Source organism: Dromiciops gliroides, chromosome 4 (genome assembly GCF_019393635.1).
Source record: "Dromiciops gliroides isolate mDroGli1 chromosome 4, mDroGli1.pri, whole genome shotgun sequence".
NCBI classification, from domain to species: domain Eukaryota; kingdom Metazoa; phylum Chordata; class Mammalia; order Microbiotheria; family Microbiotheriidae; genus Dromiciops; species Dromiciops gliroides.
Genome location: NC_057864.1, coordinates 111,316,049 through 111,333,381, shown reverse-complemented (window position 1 = coordinate 111,333,381; position 17,333 = coordinate 111,316,049). Strand labels below are relative to the sequence as shown.

The following is a 17,333-nucleotide window of genomic DNA, read 5'->3' as shown; positions in this document are numbered from 1 at the left end:
TTGGATTTTTATGATACAAACTGTTCTTGCTTTATGTAAATTTGCATTACACAAATTCAACTTTACGTAAAGAATTCTGAAAGAAATATGAATGAGGGAGGATTCTGAATGAGGATCTGATTGAGTTGCTAGCTGTAGAGATTGCAAGAAGAAGAAAGGGAAGCTTTGGAACCTGGGGTCAAACCAAAAAGGTTCACAATGAAACAGTTGGAAGAAGCATTTCATCATTTGAGTTTTTTTTTTTCTTGTATTGAAAAGATAGATCCAAAGGCTTCAAGATTGTTAAAAGTTTGAAGACTGGTTGAAGATAATATTGCTTGCTATTGTCAGATATACAAGAGAAAAAAGAGCCACCGTCCAAACATCTCTGGATTGCTTCAGAAAAAAAGTTGCACAGCCAACCTCCAGTTATGAAGGCTGGGTGCAGTGGGTGGGGAGGGGGTAACATATAGCACACCTATGTTAACTTTACATTTCCTTTCATAATTCTGTTTATTATCATGGTATAGTATTTAATATGTTTGCATTTTAGTGCATTTTATGACACATAAAGATATTTTGTGTGTATGCCTTGATTAGGTAGACTAAGAGAAGTGGTTGGAAAGGGGCAAATTCACATTAAGTAAAATCAATTTATGTAAAGTCTGCATAATGGCCCACTTACGTAAAGTGAAAAGTACCTGTACCATTCTCCTTTGGTTTCCCTCCTCCCTTTGTTCAAGCTTCCTAATTTCTCTTGAAGGCACTAACATTCTCTCAGTCTCCCAGGTTCTTAACCTTGGCTTTATCTTGTACTCTTCACTCACTGTCCATCATCCCGTGGATCTAGTCAATTGCTAAATCTTGCTATTTCCACCTTCACATCTCTCACATCTGAATCATTCTCTCTGTTCACACAACTCCTACCTTTGGTCAGGACCCTATCACCTCTTTTAGATGATCATAGTGGTATCCCAGTTGGTCTCCTAGCCTCACATATTCTCCCTTTTATAAACTTCATCCAAGTAATTTTCCTTATTTCAGATCTGTCCATATGATCTCATCTACTTAATCAATTCTAGTGACCTCCTATTGTCTTGTGGATAAAGTAGAAATTCCTCTGTTTTGATTTGAAAGCTCTTCCTAATCTTTCTTTCTAGCCTTATTAGACATTACTCTTCCTCCTATACTCTGTGATTCAGCCAAACTGCCCTCTCCATTTCTCATAGTTGACAACCCCTCTCTGTCTGTGCCTTTGTATCTGCTGTCCTGCATGCCTGGAATGCCCTCCCTCAAAGTCCCTCAATTCTGCCTCAGTCTGTTCCTATTTTTCTTTTAAGACACAGTTTGAGCACCATCATCTGCATGAAGGTTTTGCTGATTCCCCCCAACTGCTGGTGCCCTCCCTCCTACTTTCTTGGGGCACTCTTCCTGATGGCAGGGGCTAGAATGCAGCTCTTAGAGTCAGGAAGACCTGCGTTCCAAACTTGCTTCAGAACACATTCTAGCTGTGTGACTCTGGATAAGTCACTTAATTTCTCAGTGCCTCAGTTTATTCATCTGTCAAATTAGGATAGTAATAGCACCAACCTCACAGATCTGTTGAGAGTATAGAATGACTTAACATGAGTTAATCACTTTGCAGTTTTTAAAGACTATACAGGGGCAGCTAGGTGGCACAGTGGATAGAGCACCGGCCCTGGAGTCAGGAGTACCTGAGTTCAAATCCGGCCTCAGACACCTAACACTTACTAGCTGTGTGACTCTGGGCAAGTCACTTAACCCCAAATGCCTCACTTAAAAAAAAAAGACCATATAAATGCTTGTTATTATTATATTTATATTTCTTCACTTTCTGCTGTTTATATGTATTTTATGTATTTGTCTTCCTTCCTATAAGTTCATATGAATTATTTCATTCTTTGTGCTTGTATTCTCAGTGCTTATCACAGTACCTGGAACACAGTAGATGATTAATGAATTTTGTTGTTCATTTATTTTAATAATATCCAAGTCTTTGACTGTATTTTTTTGGCAAACATACTGGAATGGTTTGACATTTCATTCTCCAGCTCATTTTACAGATGAGGAACTGAGGCAAACAGAGTTAAGCGACTTGCCTAGGGTCATACGTAGATAGTAAGGTCAGATTTGAACTCACAAAGATGAGTCTTTCTGACTTTAGGCCTGGCACTCTATCCTCTGCACCACCTAGCTGCTCCATTAATTAATACTTGTTGATTGATTGGTGACTGTTTGATCAACTTTCCCTCTGTTTCCCTCCATATGAAGAATCTGAGGCACAGGGCAATTAAGTGCCTTGTCCAAGGTCACCTGACTGATAGATGTTTGAAGTGGTATTTGAACTCAGGTCCTACTGATTCCAAACCTAGTGCACTCTCTACTGAGTCATGCATCTTGTCATGGAATTCCTTATTCTAGATGTTACCTGCGGAATTTACTCTATCCAGGTATTATTGTGTACTAGTGGTTACCCCATGTTTTGAGGGAACCACTCAAAATATAAAAGACTAGGCAATATTCTTTTCCTTTTTTCTTTTCTTTTTTTGGGTGGGGCAATGAGGGTTAAGTGACTTGCTCAGGGTCACACAGCTAGTAAGTGTCAAGTGTCTGAGGCTGGATTTGCACTCGTGTCCTCCTGAATCCAGGGCCAGTGCTTTATCTATTGTGCCACCTAGCTGCCCCCATATTCTTTATTTTCAAATACTCCATATGTGTGTTCTTACCTGTGACTCTATAATCTGACCAAAAACCTCTGAAGACTTTTCACTTGAGAGAGGCAAGACCACTGCATAAATTGAAGAGGTCATTATCTATTTTCTTTTGACCCTACCTATGGATGACCCGGCTCCTAGCCTATCCAACTAATCCCGTAAACCAAATACTACACAAATATCTGCCCCTCTTTAGTTACAGACTCAGGTGGGATTATTGGAGTTCCAAAAGCCTTTCTCTCAAATGTTTATTTTTTCAGAGGTAACTTGGTATAATGAAGAGAGCTCCAGATCTGGGCTCAACGAGCCTGGGTTCCAATGCAGGCTTTACTTCTTATTTACTATGTAATTTTTGGGGGGGTTCACTATGTAATTTTAGGAAACTTTTCCTATTACTAGTCTACTTCTATTAAATGAGTGCCATGGACTAACTGACATTGAGGTAACTTCCAGCTGTAAATCTTCTGATTTCAGTAATTGATTGATTGTTATAACTTTTCCCTTCTGTTCACCCCCATCTGGAATTCTGGGTACTTCATATTACAAAAGTTGTGGCAGAGAACTCTCTGGAATTACTTGAAGGGGGAATGTAGATTCTTTTAAAGAAGCCCTAGGGGGAATGTGTTTCTCTGGCATATGGCGATATTCTCTGTAGAAATATTTTTAGTATTCTGAGAGGGGGAAAAGCATGGATAATATTGCCTTTCATTTACAAGGGCCACTGTATTTCAAAAGATGTGTGAACAAAATTGTGTTCATAACTAATAATGCTTTTTAAATAGCTAGAGTTCCAGCTGTTAATGTGGTAAAAAGGAATACATGAGACAGCTGTACCATCATTAGGGTATTGGGATACACCAAGATTAATAACATCATGAGGGTAAGAAGGTGATATAACATTTAAAGAGAGAGATGTGTGAGCCCAAATCACTGGCTGGCGTTGCCCCAGGCCACAAAATTCTTACTTATATTTCAGAGAATTACTGCTCTAAAAGGTTTTCTCTGTGTCTGCTTTATAGAAATAGTTAGAGTTCCAGCACAGTCCTCTATTAAGTCAGTACTGCAGGTGAGGGGCTGAGCTCTGGCCTGGAAACACACAAAACATTTGCACAGGGAAGTACACACAAGAGAGTCAACCTCGAATTGGGGAAAGATGAAAATCTTGACTGACACCTGTTGGCTGTGTGACTGTGGGCAAGCCCTTAAATCTCTTCTTGCTTCTGGCAACACTCCAAGGCCATAAGCTGCACAGCAGGGTCCATTTTGGAATTCTTGTTAACACCAGTGAAATTCCGGATCCAGATCCAGACCCAAACCAAACCCAAACAAAGACCCAAAACCATACAGTGATGGTGCTCATGGAACATAAAAGGTAGAAGGGATCTTAGCGACCACTTTATCTAAGATCCTCATTTTGCAGATGAGAAAAGCAAGGATAAGAGGCTGCTTAAATGGTATAATTTCAGGTCTGCAAAGAACCGCTCCTCCTTCCCAGCACTGCTTCCTCAAACACCTCCTCTCCCCAGCTAGATACATGAAATTCTAAAATTAGACACTGTTTACTTTGGTATTAGACTCCATTAAAATGCAGAGTTTACCAAGAGAGGTATTAAGCCTTATCAATTACTAATTTATATATATCCAAAGGAAGGAAGGAGGACTTCAGTTCCTTTTAAAAAGAGGTTTTAATTAGGAGGTGTAGAGAGAAGGTGAGTACTTGGAGTAGACATAAGGAGATGATAAGGAGGAAAGAGGGAACTGGCCTTGAATGTGTCATCCCACAGAACTCAAACAGCAATTATTTACCTATAAGTTTAGGTAGGACAAGTGACAGTGGATAACTGACAAGCACAGTAGTATACTTTCAGCCCTCTGACCAGCAAGCTCACCTCTAGGGGGCTGTTGCTGCTGCTGTTGTTTTAAAAGAGGAACAAAAACTTCTATTGAAGTAACTTGTGTGTTTGTGTATGTATATAATATATATATATGTGTGTGTGTGTGTATGTATGTGCAAATGTATGTAAATGTATGTACACACACAATATAAAACTTGTGTGTATATATACACACATACATATACATATATATGAATATATACACATGTATGTGTGTGTATATACTTACATATTTAGGTTATACAGTAAAATCATATTAAATATATTTTCACATTAGCGTGTGTATACACACATATAAATTTATTTACAAGGTTCAATAGATATCAAACATATAGACAGGAGGAAAAACATTTGTATGTTTGCATACTGCTTCTGAGTTAAACTGACCTCTGGCAGAGAGGGAGTCACAGTAGATATTTGGAATTGTGGAGACTTGCCCTTCTACAGGGCAAAGTACATTTTAGCTTGGGCTATTTGCTTTTTGACAAAGGAATGATGATCTTTATACAGGAGATAATCCCTTTATTCTTACACATAACTTTAATTTGATAAACATTTTAAAGTACCTACTATGTGCAAAACACTGATAGGTTTTTGAAGTGGAGAGATGAAAAGTGAGGAGCTCAAAGTGGCAATGGTGAGTGAGTGTATTTTAGCATAGTTGGTTTGTACCTTTTTTCCCCCCCATAATGCTTCTATAATCTATCTAGCGCTCATTTGGGAGATGGAAAGTTATTTGTAGAATAGGTCTTTGTCTCTGAAACTTAGACATTCACCTACCTTCTGAAATAGAGGACTTAGCTAATTTCTTCAGAGATGTCTCTTTTAGTATTCCATGACTGGTGACTGGGTTGTGGTTACTTGACATTAAGGTCCAACCTGGTTTCTAGTAAAGATGGGAGCCAGAGCTTGCTAGCTATAGTGTGCCTTTCCCAGAATTTTTGACTCTATCAGAAAGAAGACTTCAGAACTTTTTCCCTTTCAGCATTCCCCATAGAATTTAAGGTCTTTGAGTTCAGGAACTGCTTTTTTTTTTGTCTTTAGACACAAAGACACATTGAAGATGCCTGATATGGAATGGGATGCCCACCCAGTTGGACATCTACAGGAAGCATTATTTTTATTTTATTTTATTTTATTTTTGACAGGGAAATGAGGGTTAAGTGACTTGCCCAGGGTCACACAGGGGAAGAATTCTTAATGTGGGAAACCATGGTTTCACAGGAAGAATTATTGCTTTATGCGTTTTTCACACTGCTTGTTGCTTCTTCCACAGGGAATCAGCAGCCTGTTTAGCTCACTAAAAGTTGTTCGACTCCTACGCCTGGGACGAGTGGCCCGCAAGTTGGATCACTATATTGAGTATGGAGCTGCAGTCCTTGTCCTGCTGGTGTGTGTGTTTGGACTGGCAGCCCACTGGATGGCCTGTATCTGGTATAGCATCGGGGACTATGAGATCTTTGACGAGGACACAAAAATGATCCGCAACAACAGCTGGCTCTACCAGCTGGCTATGGATGCTGGGACACCTTACCAGTTCAATGTGTCTGGCCTGGGCAAGTGGGAAGGTGGCCCAAGTAAGAATTCTGTCTACATCTCTTCCTTGTATTTCACCATGACCAGCCTCACCAGCGTGGGATTCGGGAACATTGCCCCCTCCACAGACATAGAGAAGATCTTTGCAGTTGCTATAATGATGATTGGCTGTAAGTACCAGAGGTGCTCTGTTTATCATTTAATGTTTGGTCACGCCTTCTGATTAATGGACACAGGGCTCTGGCTGGGGTGGCAAGAAAAATGTGTTTTTGTACTAGTAAGAAAAGGGCACATTGGAGAAAAACCTGATGTTGAGCTGAGAAGTATCATATTGACTAATAAACATGGAGAGATTGAAGAACAGCCCTAACATTTGATGAGGAAGTTTGAATTCTAATTAATTGTCCAGCTGTTGTTCTTTACATTACGATTACTATCACCCCACAGAGGGGAAGCAACCATTTCTCATGATTGGATTTTGACTGCAAGGAAGTTTGTGGAAAGAGTGGAAATGGCTCTAATTGGGACGTGCGTCTGTGACATCGGAGTGTCATTTGTAAAATATCCCACTATAGCAACACTTAATGAGTCTCATCAGGCAGTCGACATGGTTTCTGGGGTCTACATGGCAGATTGGTTTGAGTCCACAGTGAACTAGGAAAGAACTGCTCTGGTAGAGTGTGGGTATGGAAAGTACTTTGGTGAAAACCTTTGGAAAATAGGAGCTCTCTGGCTATAAAGACTTCCCATTTGATTCATTATTCTCAAGTGGGGGACTTGCTAGTAAATAGCTCAGCCAACCTGAGAAAAACTGAATAGTAAAAGCAGCATTTCATGGAAACCTTGGACTCAGTGTTTGCTTGAGAAAATCCAGCTAGCTATACCACTCACGTCCTATAGTGGGCAGTGAATGGATTTTTTTTTTTTTAAGTGAGGCAATTGGGGTTAAGTGACTTGCCCAGGGTCACACAGCTAGTGTTAAGTGTCTGAGGGCAGATTTGAACCCAGGTACTCCTGACTCCAGGGCCGGTGCTCCATCCACTGTGCCACCTAGCTGCCCCCAGTGAATGGATTTTACTCCAAACTCTCCCTTACATCTGTTTACACCTCTTTTCACCTCCTGTTTTTGATTGCCTGCTCAGCAGAGATTGCTGATGAGCCTTTTGCAGCTAGCTCAATCCTAAAACCTTTCACTGGTTTAGGAGGCTGAAGAAGCATTGGCTTCAGAGTAGTTACAGAAAGTGTCTAAAGGGGTAATTGATTTGTGGGAAGCCAGTGCCAGAGATGCTTTTGAGTTTATGCCTTACTTCAAAACGGGTTTTAATAGAGATGATTGCCTGACCATGGGAAGCAGAGCTAAGCATCTGTGGGTGGCTAATTGGTTCAACTTAATTAGAACTCGGAGGTGTTTTCTCATGTAGCATAAAAAGGATTTAAGACCCTTGTTCTTCAGAAACGACTTTGGGCTTAATAACACCTATTTATAAAGCAGTCCTCACAACATTTTCTTGATTCTTGTTGGGGCTTAGAGTTATAGATTAGAGGGATCCCTACCCCTTGGGGGACAATCCTGTTCTCTAATAGGAAAGAACAAGCATGTGCTCATTGATTGATATGTCATTATTTTAAGTAGAGAAATATGCCAATGAAATAGAGTCAGTCAGGGATTGTGTTGGGAGGAGAAAATAGGCTCAGCTAATCCAAGAAAGCTTCCCAGCATTCCCTAGCCTGAAGAGAGGAGGAATGTGGAAGTGTCAAAGACTGGGAAAAGGGAGTGGATATGTGCTGATAGCCTGTGTGTAGATTAAAAGGTTTGGTTTCCCACCAGACAATCTGATATGAACAAGGATGTATCCTGTTGTGTATCAGTCATTTAGTTGATGACGCTTCTGAGCAGCTGCCTTTCTTCTTTCTCATCTCTCCCAGAGTAAGGGAAATGGAATAATGGTTAGGGTGGTTCAGAAAGGAAGATTACAATGTTAGTTGTTGGTGTGTTTCACATGCTATAGTCATTTGATTGGTCATAGAACATCCTGTTAGCACAAATTAGATAGTGTTTATAATGTAGATTATTTGTAACTGTTCTTATAGAATTGGGCTCCCTAGAAAAAAGTTAGCTCAAGGATATACTACTGTCTTCCTTCCTGAAATTTTTCCACTTTGGTATAATGCTTGACAAGTTCAAGAAACCTTGACTTAGTACCCACAGTGTGCACTGGATTGTTCCAGTGATTGCCAGCTTTTGGTGATATGAATATCTTAGTGCTGACTAAGTTCATAAAAATGTTTAGCCATCTAATAGGAGAGTGTCTCCTATATCTTGTCGCCATTAAAGTTGTCTCAAAAATGTATTAATATTGGAGCAGCTAGGTGGCACAGTAGATGAAGCACCAGCACTGGATTCAGGAGGACCTGAGTTCAAATCCAGCTTCAGATACTTGACACTTACTAGCTGTGTGACCCTGGGCAAGTCACTTAACCGTCATTGCCCCGCAAAAAAAATGTATTGTAATGTTTAAAATCTAATATGGGTCCTAACCCGCCCCCTGCCCAGTTTCTTTTGGGGGGGACTGGCTAAAATTTACTGATAAATTCAGCAAGAGTTTAGGCTTTTAAGTATTGATTAAAGTATATTAGAAGTTAGTGAAGGGAGAGGATAAGAACAGATCTCTTATAGAATGGAAAGCCCTAGCTTAGATCTATTCAGTATAGCCAGAGAGAAAACCTTCCTTTTCCTAGCAGCCTATGTGAAGCTATGCCACCATGCCAAAGTCCTGCACAAAAAAAAAAAACAAACAACAAACTGATCCAGTGAGCCACCCTCACCTTCCTACTTCCTGTCTCCCTCCCTGAAAGGGGAGGTCCTTCAAGCTGATTGGTTGAGGGTGGTCTCCTGTTGATCTCATTGTCTGAGAACAACACCCCACTTAGGGTTGGCTAGGCATGGTCTAGATTTTATCAATCTTAAGTAGGTTCTTAGTCAGCCTCTCAGTCTCACCCAATTCAATCAATTCCAAATCAATCTTCAGGTGGGGCCCCTGGGTGTCTGCCAAATCCCATTATTTTATCATATTCCCCCCTTGTGCTTCATTAAGAAACAAACATTTCCTTAATGAAGCAGTATTAATGTTCCAGGAGAGTTGCATTTACCTCTAAACCAGAGAGGAATTAACCTTTTGTTTTTGTAGAACATTATCTTTATTGAAAAACATGACTAGATCCAAGAGGCAAAATTTCCTCTAATCAATGCCTTAAAAGAACTGTGGGAGGGGCATCTAGGTGGTGCAGTGGATAAAGCACTGGCCCTGGATTCAGGAATACTTGAGTTCAAATCCAGCCTCGGACACTTGACACTAGCTGTGTGACCCTGGGCAAGTCACTTAACCCCCATAGCCCCGCAAAAAAAAAAAAAAAAGGACTGTGGGATTTTTTGGGGGGGGGGTGGTGGATGAGGCAATGAGGTTTAAGTGACTTACCAAGGGTCACACAGCTAATAAGTGTCAAGTGTCTGAGACCACATTTGAACTCAGGTCCTCCTGAATTGAGGGCCAGTGCTTTATCCACTGCACCACCTAGCTGCCCCAAAAGAACTGTTAATAATATCCTTTACCCCCAGTTCTTGGTATAGCTAAAACCCCTAAGCTATGATAGGCAAAGGGAGAGAAAAAGATCTTGATTATACCTAGCATTTCCCTTCCTGGAGCTTCTGGTCCAGGAAGAGGATAGGAAGTATAGAGAGATAATTATAATATATAGTCATGCCTGATGATTATATTTCAGAGGAACAAATAGGGTTCTATGGATTTAAGACCCCTGTTCTCCCAGAAATGATTTCTGCCTTTGTATGTGAGGAGCAAAAAAGGACATGATCAGCTGAAGAAGGCTTCACAAAGCACATGCTAAATTGGATTTTAAAGGATGAGTAGGCATTCAATAGACAAAGAAAGGAAGAATAGAAATTCCAGGCAAGGTGTACATCAAAGGGATCAAGAGGAAAAGAACCTACATGTACAAAAATATTTATAGCAGGACTTTCTATTGAAGCCAAAGATTGAAAACTAAGAGTGTCCCTATTAGGGAATGGCTAAACAAATGATGGTATATGAATTTAATGGAATATTATTGTGCCACAAGAAATGACAAAATGGACAGATTCATAGGAATATCACAAAACAATTATGAAAGGGAGGGAGAGAAGGAGGGAAAGAAGAAGGAAGGAAGGACGGAATATAGGAAGGAAAAAAGAAATATAGGAAGAAAGAAAAATAAGAAGGAAGACAAAGAAAGGAAGATGAGAAGTAAGGGAAGTAGATAGAAGATAGGAAGGAAAGAAAGAATTTTTCAGTTATAGGACACAGAGTGAGCAAAGGCAGGAAAATATAGGGTTTGTTTTGAGGATCGTCAGTAGCTCCATTCAATTGAATGATATGGAGGGAATTTGTATCAGGCCCAGAAAGGTAGGGTAATGCCATGTTATGCCAGGCAAAGAAATTTGAATTTTACTTAGTAGGGAACAGGGAGCCACTGAAGACTTTTGAGCAGAGAAGTGATATGCTAAGGTCACTGGCATTTCTCTGAAGAACAAATGGAAGGAGACAGTCAGTCAAGAAGAGAAAAATTATTAGTAGACTACTGTAATAGTCCACGGAGGTGGTCCTAGAGTCGGTAGCAATGGTAATAGGAGGGGAATGTTATGAGAGAACTTTAGTGTTTACTGAAAGTATTCTCTCTTCAGCAAGTTGACAATGGATTTCTTTTGCCTTCCAAAGTGGAATCAGCACACACTTGGTATAAGGGTATGACTAAGAGTGTATAGACACTTTATACTGAGGGTACCAAGTCACAAATGTTTATGGCTGACCCACTTTGTCACATGTGTCTAACAAAAGATTGTAATCCAACAAAGTTATGTCTCTGCAAAACGTAATAGGGATTCTTGTGAAGTTACTTTCTGAACAAAACTTGTAGAATGGAGTAGATGCAGAAGCTGACATGTTATTTGATTTAAGAGATTCTTCTATTCCTTTGTAAATCGCTCAAAACTCTATATCTTTGTCATGGCTGGTATATGTGTGTGTGTGTGTGTGTGTGTTTTCATATCTCTAGCATTGTACTGCAGTTCACTATTGTGCCCCCTAGTGAAATCTGGGATGAGTTGAATTATGCAAAGTGAACTTTACTGCCGATTTCTTAGGTAATATTGGTTCAAAGCACTATCACTCTCCAAATTATTTAAAGACTCAAAGCCCTATGAAGTTTAGATTGGGGGATTATTCCCCTCCTTCTCCAGTTTTTATTTTATAGATTGTAGACAATTTTTTTGTACTTATTTTTTCCTTATCAATAGATAGATGCCATCTGGGTATGGATTTCTCAAGTCTTTTGTTGCTTGTCCTCCAGTGTGATGTCTGCTTTTTGTTGATCTCAGGGCTTCTTACTTGCCTCTGCAGAGAATGTGGGGAGGGGAGGGGGAATTAAAGTTATCCATCTTTACTTCTTGTTCCCAGTTAAGGGAAAATATTTGGTTACTGAGATAATTAAAACTATTGGTTAAAATGAGATATCATAGGGGCAGCTAGGTGGTGCAGTAGATACAGCACCCATCCTGCGGTCAGGAGGACCTGAGTTCCAATTCAGCCTTAGACACTTCTTAGCAGTGTGTCCCCAGGCAAGTAACTTAACCCCCATTGCCTCCAAGAAAGAAAGAAGGAAAGAAAAGAAAAAGATGTGAGGTATCATGACAAGACCGATGGATTCTAGTAATTGATAATTATGTTCCTTAATTACCTTTTCAAAACCAGGTGTAGATTAATTATGTACTTTCTGTCTTAGAATTATTTGACTGTTTCCTATGTGTATGTATGCCTTATCTCCTCAACTGGATTGGGCACTCCTTATGGGTAGGTCTTATTTCTAACTGCCACAGAGCTCCCAGTGGCACAGTCCTGGCTATGTAGTAGTCATTCCATAAAAACTTGTTGAATGAATGATGAGAAAGATCTGTCCTGACAGTGGAGTATTTTCTGAGGTTCCAATTTTATGAAGGAGAATTCAGATAGGAATATCATTCTGGCTTTTTCAAAGTTATTGTCATCATCACAGTGTATGTGTACACACAAATACATATGTATATGTATATATGTACATATTTGCACATATGTATATTGTATATATATTGTCCAAACCTTGCTAGACAGAGATGGCTTAGTGTTCCATTTATTTATAGATTCCTCTGGGGAAGGCGGTAGCACAACTTAAGAACTGACATTCACGTAGTTTCACAAAATTCTTTCCACAAATTATCTAGTTTGAGTAATCCATAATCCATAATCCAGCCAGATTGGTTGTCCTCATTATTCTCAGAAGATGGTTAAGAAAGGCATACCACTGGCTATTGTTATTATGGTACAACCCCAGTAGATGACTTAGGGGTTTTGTGTCCTCTTTATGAATGGAGCCACAGAGAGTAGCATGCCAAGAGCAAAAGCCCCTGATCCCAAAGCAAATGTTTTGACAATGATCAGGTGTCTTCTGTGTGCTACATCCCAAGGAATGAAGTGAGATTCAACAGAAGGAAGGAAAGAAATATTTATTAAGCACCTACTATGTGTCAGACACTGCGTTAAGCACATTATAAGCATCATCTAATTGGATCCTCACAAAACCCTAGAAAATAGGTGCTGTTATTATTCCCATTATATAGTTGAGGAAACTGAGGGAGATAGAGGTTAAGTGACTTTCCTAGGGTCACACAGTACATATCTGAAGGAAGATTTGAATTCAGGCTTCCTGACTCCACTGCATCCCCTAATCACACAGCCCCAAGAACAAGACAGTTTTAAAAAAAAATGTAGCGCATTGGGAGCAGCCAGGTGCACAGTGGATAGAGCACCAGCCCTGGATTCAGGAGGACCCAAGTTCAAATCTGACCTCAGACACTTGACACTTACTAGCTGTGTGACCCTGGGGAAGTCATTTAACCTTCATTGCCCCACAAAAAATGTAGGGCATGAATTCTCAAGAGAATAGGAAGATGTCCATAGGAAATTCTGGACACATCTTAGGTGCTTCATAAATATTCATTGGCTTGATTTATAGTCTGAGAGTCCCAAGCTGTCCTAGAATTGGGAACAGTTATTTAGTAGGATTAGCAAAGCTTCCTCTGCTTCCCTCTGTTTCTTGCCAACTGTCTATAGAAACATCCCAGGAGCCAAATTTTAGGGAAGATCATTTCTAGGCTGGAGCATGCATGAAGGAGAGCAACCAATATGGTGATAGGCCCTGAAACTGTGAGATACAAGGGTAGGTTGAAGGACATGGAGGTAATTAACCTGGAAAAGACGGGGTTTTGTTTGTTTTTGTTTTTTGTGAGGCAGTTGGGGTTAAGTGACTTGCTCAGAGTCACGCAGCTAGTATTAAGTGTCTGAGGTCGGATTTGAACTCAGGTCCTCCTGAATCCAGGGCCGGTTCTCTAACTACTGTACCACCTAGCTGCCCCAAGTTTTTTTTTTTTTAAGACTTGTTTTTTAAGGTAAGATCATACCTGCCTTCATGTATTTATAGAATTGCCACATGGAAGAGAAACCAGATTTTCCAGAGGGCAAAACTAAAAGGAATGGATGAAAATTGTGAAGAGGCAGATTTTTAGCTCCACAAAAGGGAAATAATATTGTTATTATTTTTAACAATTTGAACCATGAAAAAGGTGAATGGATACCTTGGAAGGGTTGTAGTTTATCTAGAAGAAGCTGGATGACTACTTTTTCATGAGGGGGATTCATGCTTCAATTTTAAAAATGGTATTAATGTCCCTTCCAACTCTGGGATTCCATGATTTTAGCCATTTTTTTTTTTTTATCCATGAGGAAACAGGTCTGAAACGACTTCCTCGGGGGGATTCAAAAAGTTAGTGGCATTTCCAAGACTAGAATCCGAGTTCTCTGACTCCAAGGCTAGTACTTTCTCCACTCCACCCCACCATTTCAACCTCCAGTTAATGTTGAGAGCCCTAGAGGTTTCATTAATCCCCCAAATGCACAATGGTGTGTCTAATAGCACTAGTTTAAACCTTCAGTTTAAATCCTTTGAAGGCTTGATAAGAATATTGGAGGGGAGATAACAGTGAAAGATCACTAGTCTTTCTTTCTATTCCACTTTTGCAAAGCTTTTATTTCTAAGAGTTTTCTCCAGATAGCTACTTTATCTGCCTCTCTGCAACTTCTACTCATTGTTTCTAGTTTTATCCTCTCTGATGGGACAGTTAGGCAGTGCAGTGAATATACTTCTAGACCTGGAGTCAGGAAGATCTGAGTTCAAATTTTGCCCCTAATGCTTACTAGCTGCATGACTTTAGGTAATAATGATTCTGATAACAATAATTAGCATTTTAAAATTTGCAAATTGCTTTACAAATACCATTTCATTTTATAATCACAACAACCCTGGGAGGTTGGTGTTAAAACTTATCCTTATTTTAGGAGCAGTTAGGTGGCGCAGTGGATAGAGCACTGGCCCTGGATTCAGGAGGACCTGAGTTCAAATCCTGCCTCAGACACTTGACATTTACTAGCTGTGTGACCCTGGGCAAGTCACTTAACCCTCATTGCCCTGCAAAAAACCAAAAACAACAACAACAACAACAAAAAACCATCCTTATTTTACAGATGAGGAAACTGAGGCAGAGATAAGTGATCTTTCATTTCTATTTTCCTCAGTTCACTATTCCATAAAAATAAGGTCAACAATAGGCCCTATCTCCCAAGGTTGATGTGTGGATAAAATAAAACAAAATTGTAAAGGACTTGGCAAACTTTAAAGCATTATATAAATGCTATTGTTGTTGCTGCTGCTGCAGCTACTACTACTTCTAGTGACTTCTACTAACAATGTCTATTCCATCTTCTATGTGATAGCTGGCTCTTTAAATTTTTTTTTTTGCGGTGCGATGGGGGTTAAGTGACTTGCCCAGAGTCACACAGCTAATAAGTGTCAAGTGTCTGAGGCCAGATTTGAACTCAGGTACTCCTGAATCCAGGGCCAGTGCTCTATCCACTGCACCACCTAGCTGCCCCCTGGCTCTTTAAATATTTAAGGGTGCTTATCATGGCATCTTTTCTGGAAAATATCCTCTAGTTTTGAATTATTTTGATTTCTATCACCATCCCTGTATGTGTCAATCAAGATGTCTAAAGGAAGGCCCCCACCACATTGAGTAGACCCTGTGTGAAGGATTTATGGGAGGAAATGGATAAGAGCTGGATAGAATGAAAAGGAGTAGGAGGGCTGTGATGTGCACTGCTATAAATAATATGCACAATTAAGATGAAGTCATATCTACTGAAATATCACTATCCTGATAAGCAATTTGTTCATGTCCTTTCTAAAAAAAAAGAAACCTAATCAAGTCTAGGGGCAGCTAGATGGCACAATGGTCAGAGTGTTGTACTGGGAGTCAGGAATACTCATCTTGAGTTCAAATCTGACCTCAGACACTTACTGGTTGTGTGACCCTGGGAAGTTACTTAACCTTATTTGCCTCAGTTTCCTCATCTGTAAAATGAGCTGGAGAAGGAAATGGCAAACCACTACAGTATCTCTGCCAAGAAAACCCCAAATGAGATCACAAATAGATGGACATGACTGAAAAATGACTGAGCAACAAGAACTAAGTGCCAGGAAGTGTGCTAAGCCAAAGAACTGAACACGCTATTCTAAAGGTGGCTTGGCCATCTAGTTCACAGCGTGTCTCTCTTTGTCCTTCTACTCTGTGTTCTGCTTTTACTGATGCAGTCTAAGAACACTCTGACTTTTTTGGCTGCCATGCTGATTCATCTTGACCTTGCAGTTCATTGAAATCCCCATGACTTCCCCACATGAACAGCTACTGGTCATACTTCTCCCATCTTTCACTTTTAAAATTGATTTTTTCATTATTAGGTTTGTCCCATCTTTCCAGTTTGTTTAATCAAGAATTTTTTTTTGGGGGGGGGGAACAAAATTGTATCAATTTTGTCATTCATTAAGTTAATTCTCAGTTTTTCCCATCTGCAAGCATGCCTTCATTGATACAAGTGCAAGGCATATTTGGAGGACAGTAAAGAGACCAGCAAGCCTATAGTACATTAGAGAATGTAATGGAATTGAGGGCTATTCAAGTCAATTGGAACCACATTGTGGAGGGTATTGCATGCCAGCCAAACTATGGAATTTGGATTTCATCTTGTATGGAGTGGGAATTATTGAGAGCTTCTGAGCTTGGGAATGACATAAGGGAAGGAAAATTTTGTTTGAGGAAGATTAACCTGGCAGTGCTAGAGTGGAGGAGAGCATGGGAATAGAGAGATGGAAGGAAGAAAGATCTTGAAAATGAAAATGTGGGTATTAACAAGGAATCTCATGGGATACTGAAGGGAAATTCATTTGTGTATTTCTTGAGGTGCCTTAGATCAGTTAAGCTTTAGGTAGCAAGTAACTTGGCAAGGAGCTTATCACCAGGGACTTGTGGGTATACTCAAGGAATGGGGGAACCTCTACTCACCCCTGTCCCAGGCTTTTGTGGCAGCTCACCTCTATGTTTTCCCAAATTACCATAGCTACTGGCTTGTTGCTGCCAGTCATGTTGCTGTGCCCTCCTATTTTCTGTCTTTGCCCACTTTAAATCTGCAGCTGGTCTCTGTAGAGGAAGAATCAACCAGGTTAACCCCATCTGTGCCTGTATCCTTCTGTATAAAGAGCTGATTGCGCATGCCAGAGGCCGGACACTGCATCTTTGACAAAGAATGACGGTGGAGGAAACCTAACTGTACAGACAGGTGCAAAAAGAACCCAAACCTCTGCTGAATATAGCAAGAAATACCTGTGTAAAAAGCTATCTCTTATTGTAGATATAGAAGGAGGGGAAACTATCCATCTCTCTGCTTTCCACTTAGGGAAACAGAGCCAAAGAAGAAAGGGTCTGATCTGAGAGCCTGTTGAGATCCCATGCTGTGACTTGTGGCTCCTAAGCACATCAGATCTCAGTCCTTCCATAGGGCAATTGCCTCAGGTAACAAGCTTCATTTAGCCATTGCACACCATGAATTACACATTGTAATGAGGGCCCTTGCTGATTTAAAAAAAAACCAAACCTCGCATAATTCAAATCAACCAGTTTCCATGTAGAAAATTCATGGGAAGGAGATTTAATCTT

General features: G+C 40.1%; 1 protein-coding gene across 3 annotated transcripts in view; it reads left to right on the top strand.

The window, feature by feature from the left end:
• Positions 1–17,333, top strand: part of KCNH1 (potassium voltage-gated channel subfamily H member 1) — a 548,878-nt gene that overhangs the window by 156,486 nt on the left and 375,059 nt on the right. For all 3 annotated transcript variants that reach the window (XM_044004835.1, XM_044004833.1, XM_044004834.1), the window contains exon 7: positions 5,886–6,315. In XM_044004835.1, coding sequence (XP_043860770.1) covers positions 5,886–6,315 — 430 coding nt within the window. The remainder of the gene's footprint in view (positions 1–5,885; positions 6,316–17,333) is intronic.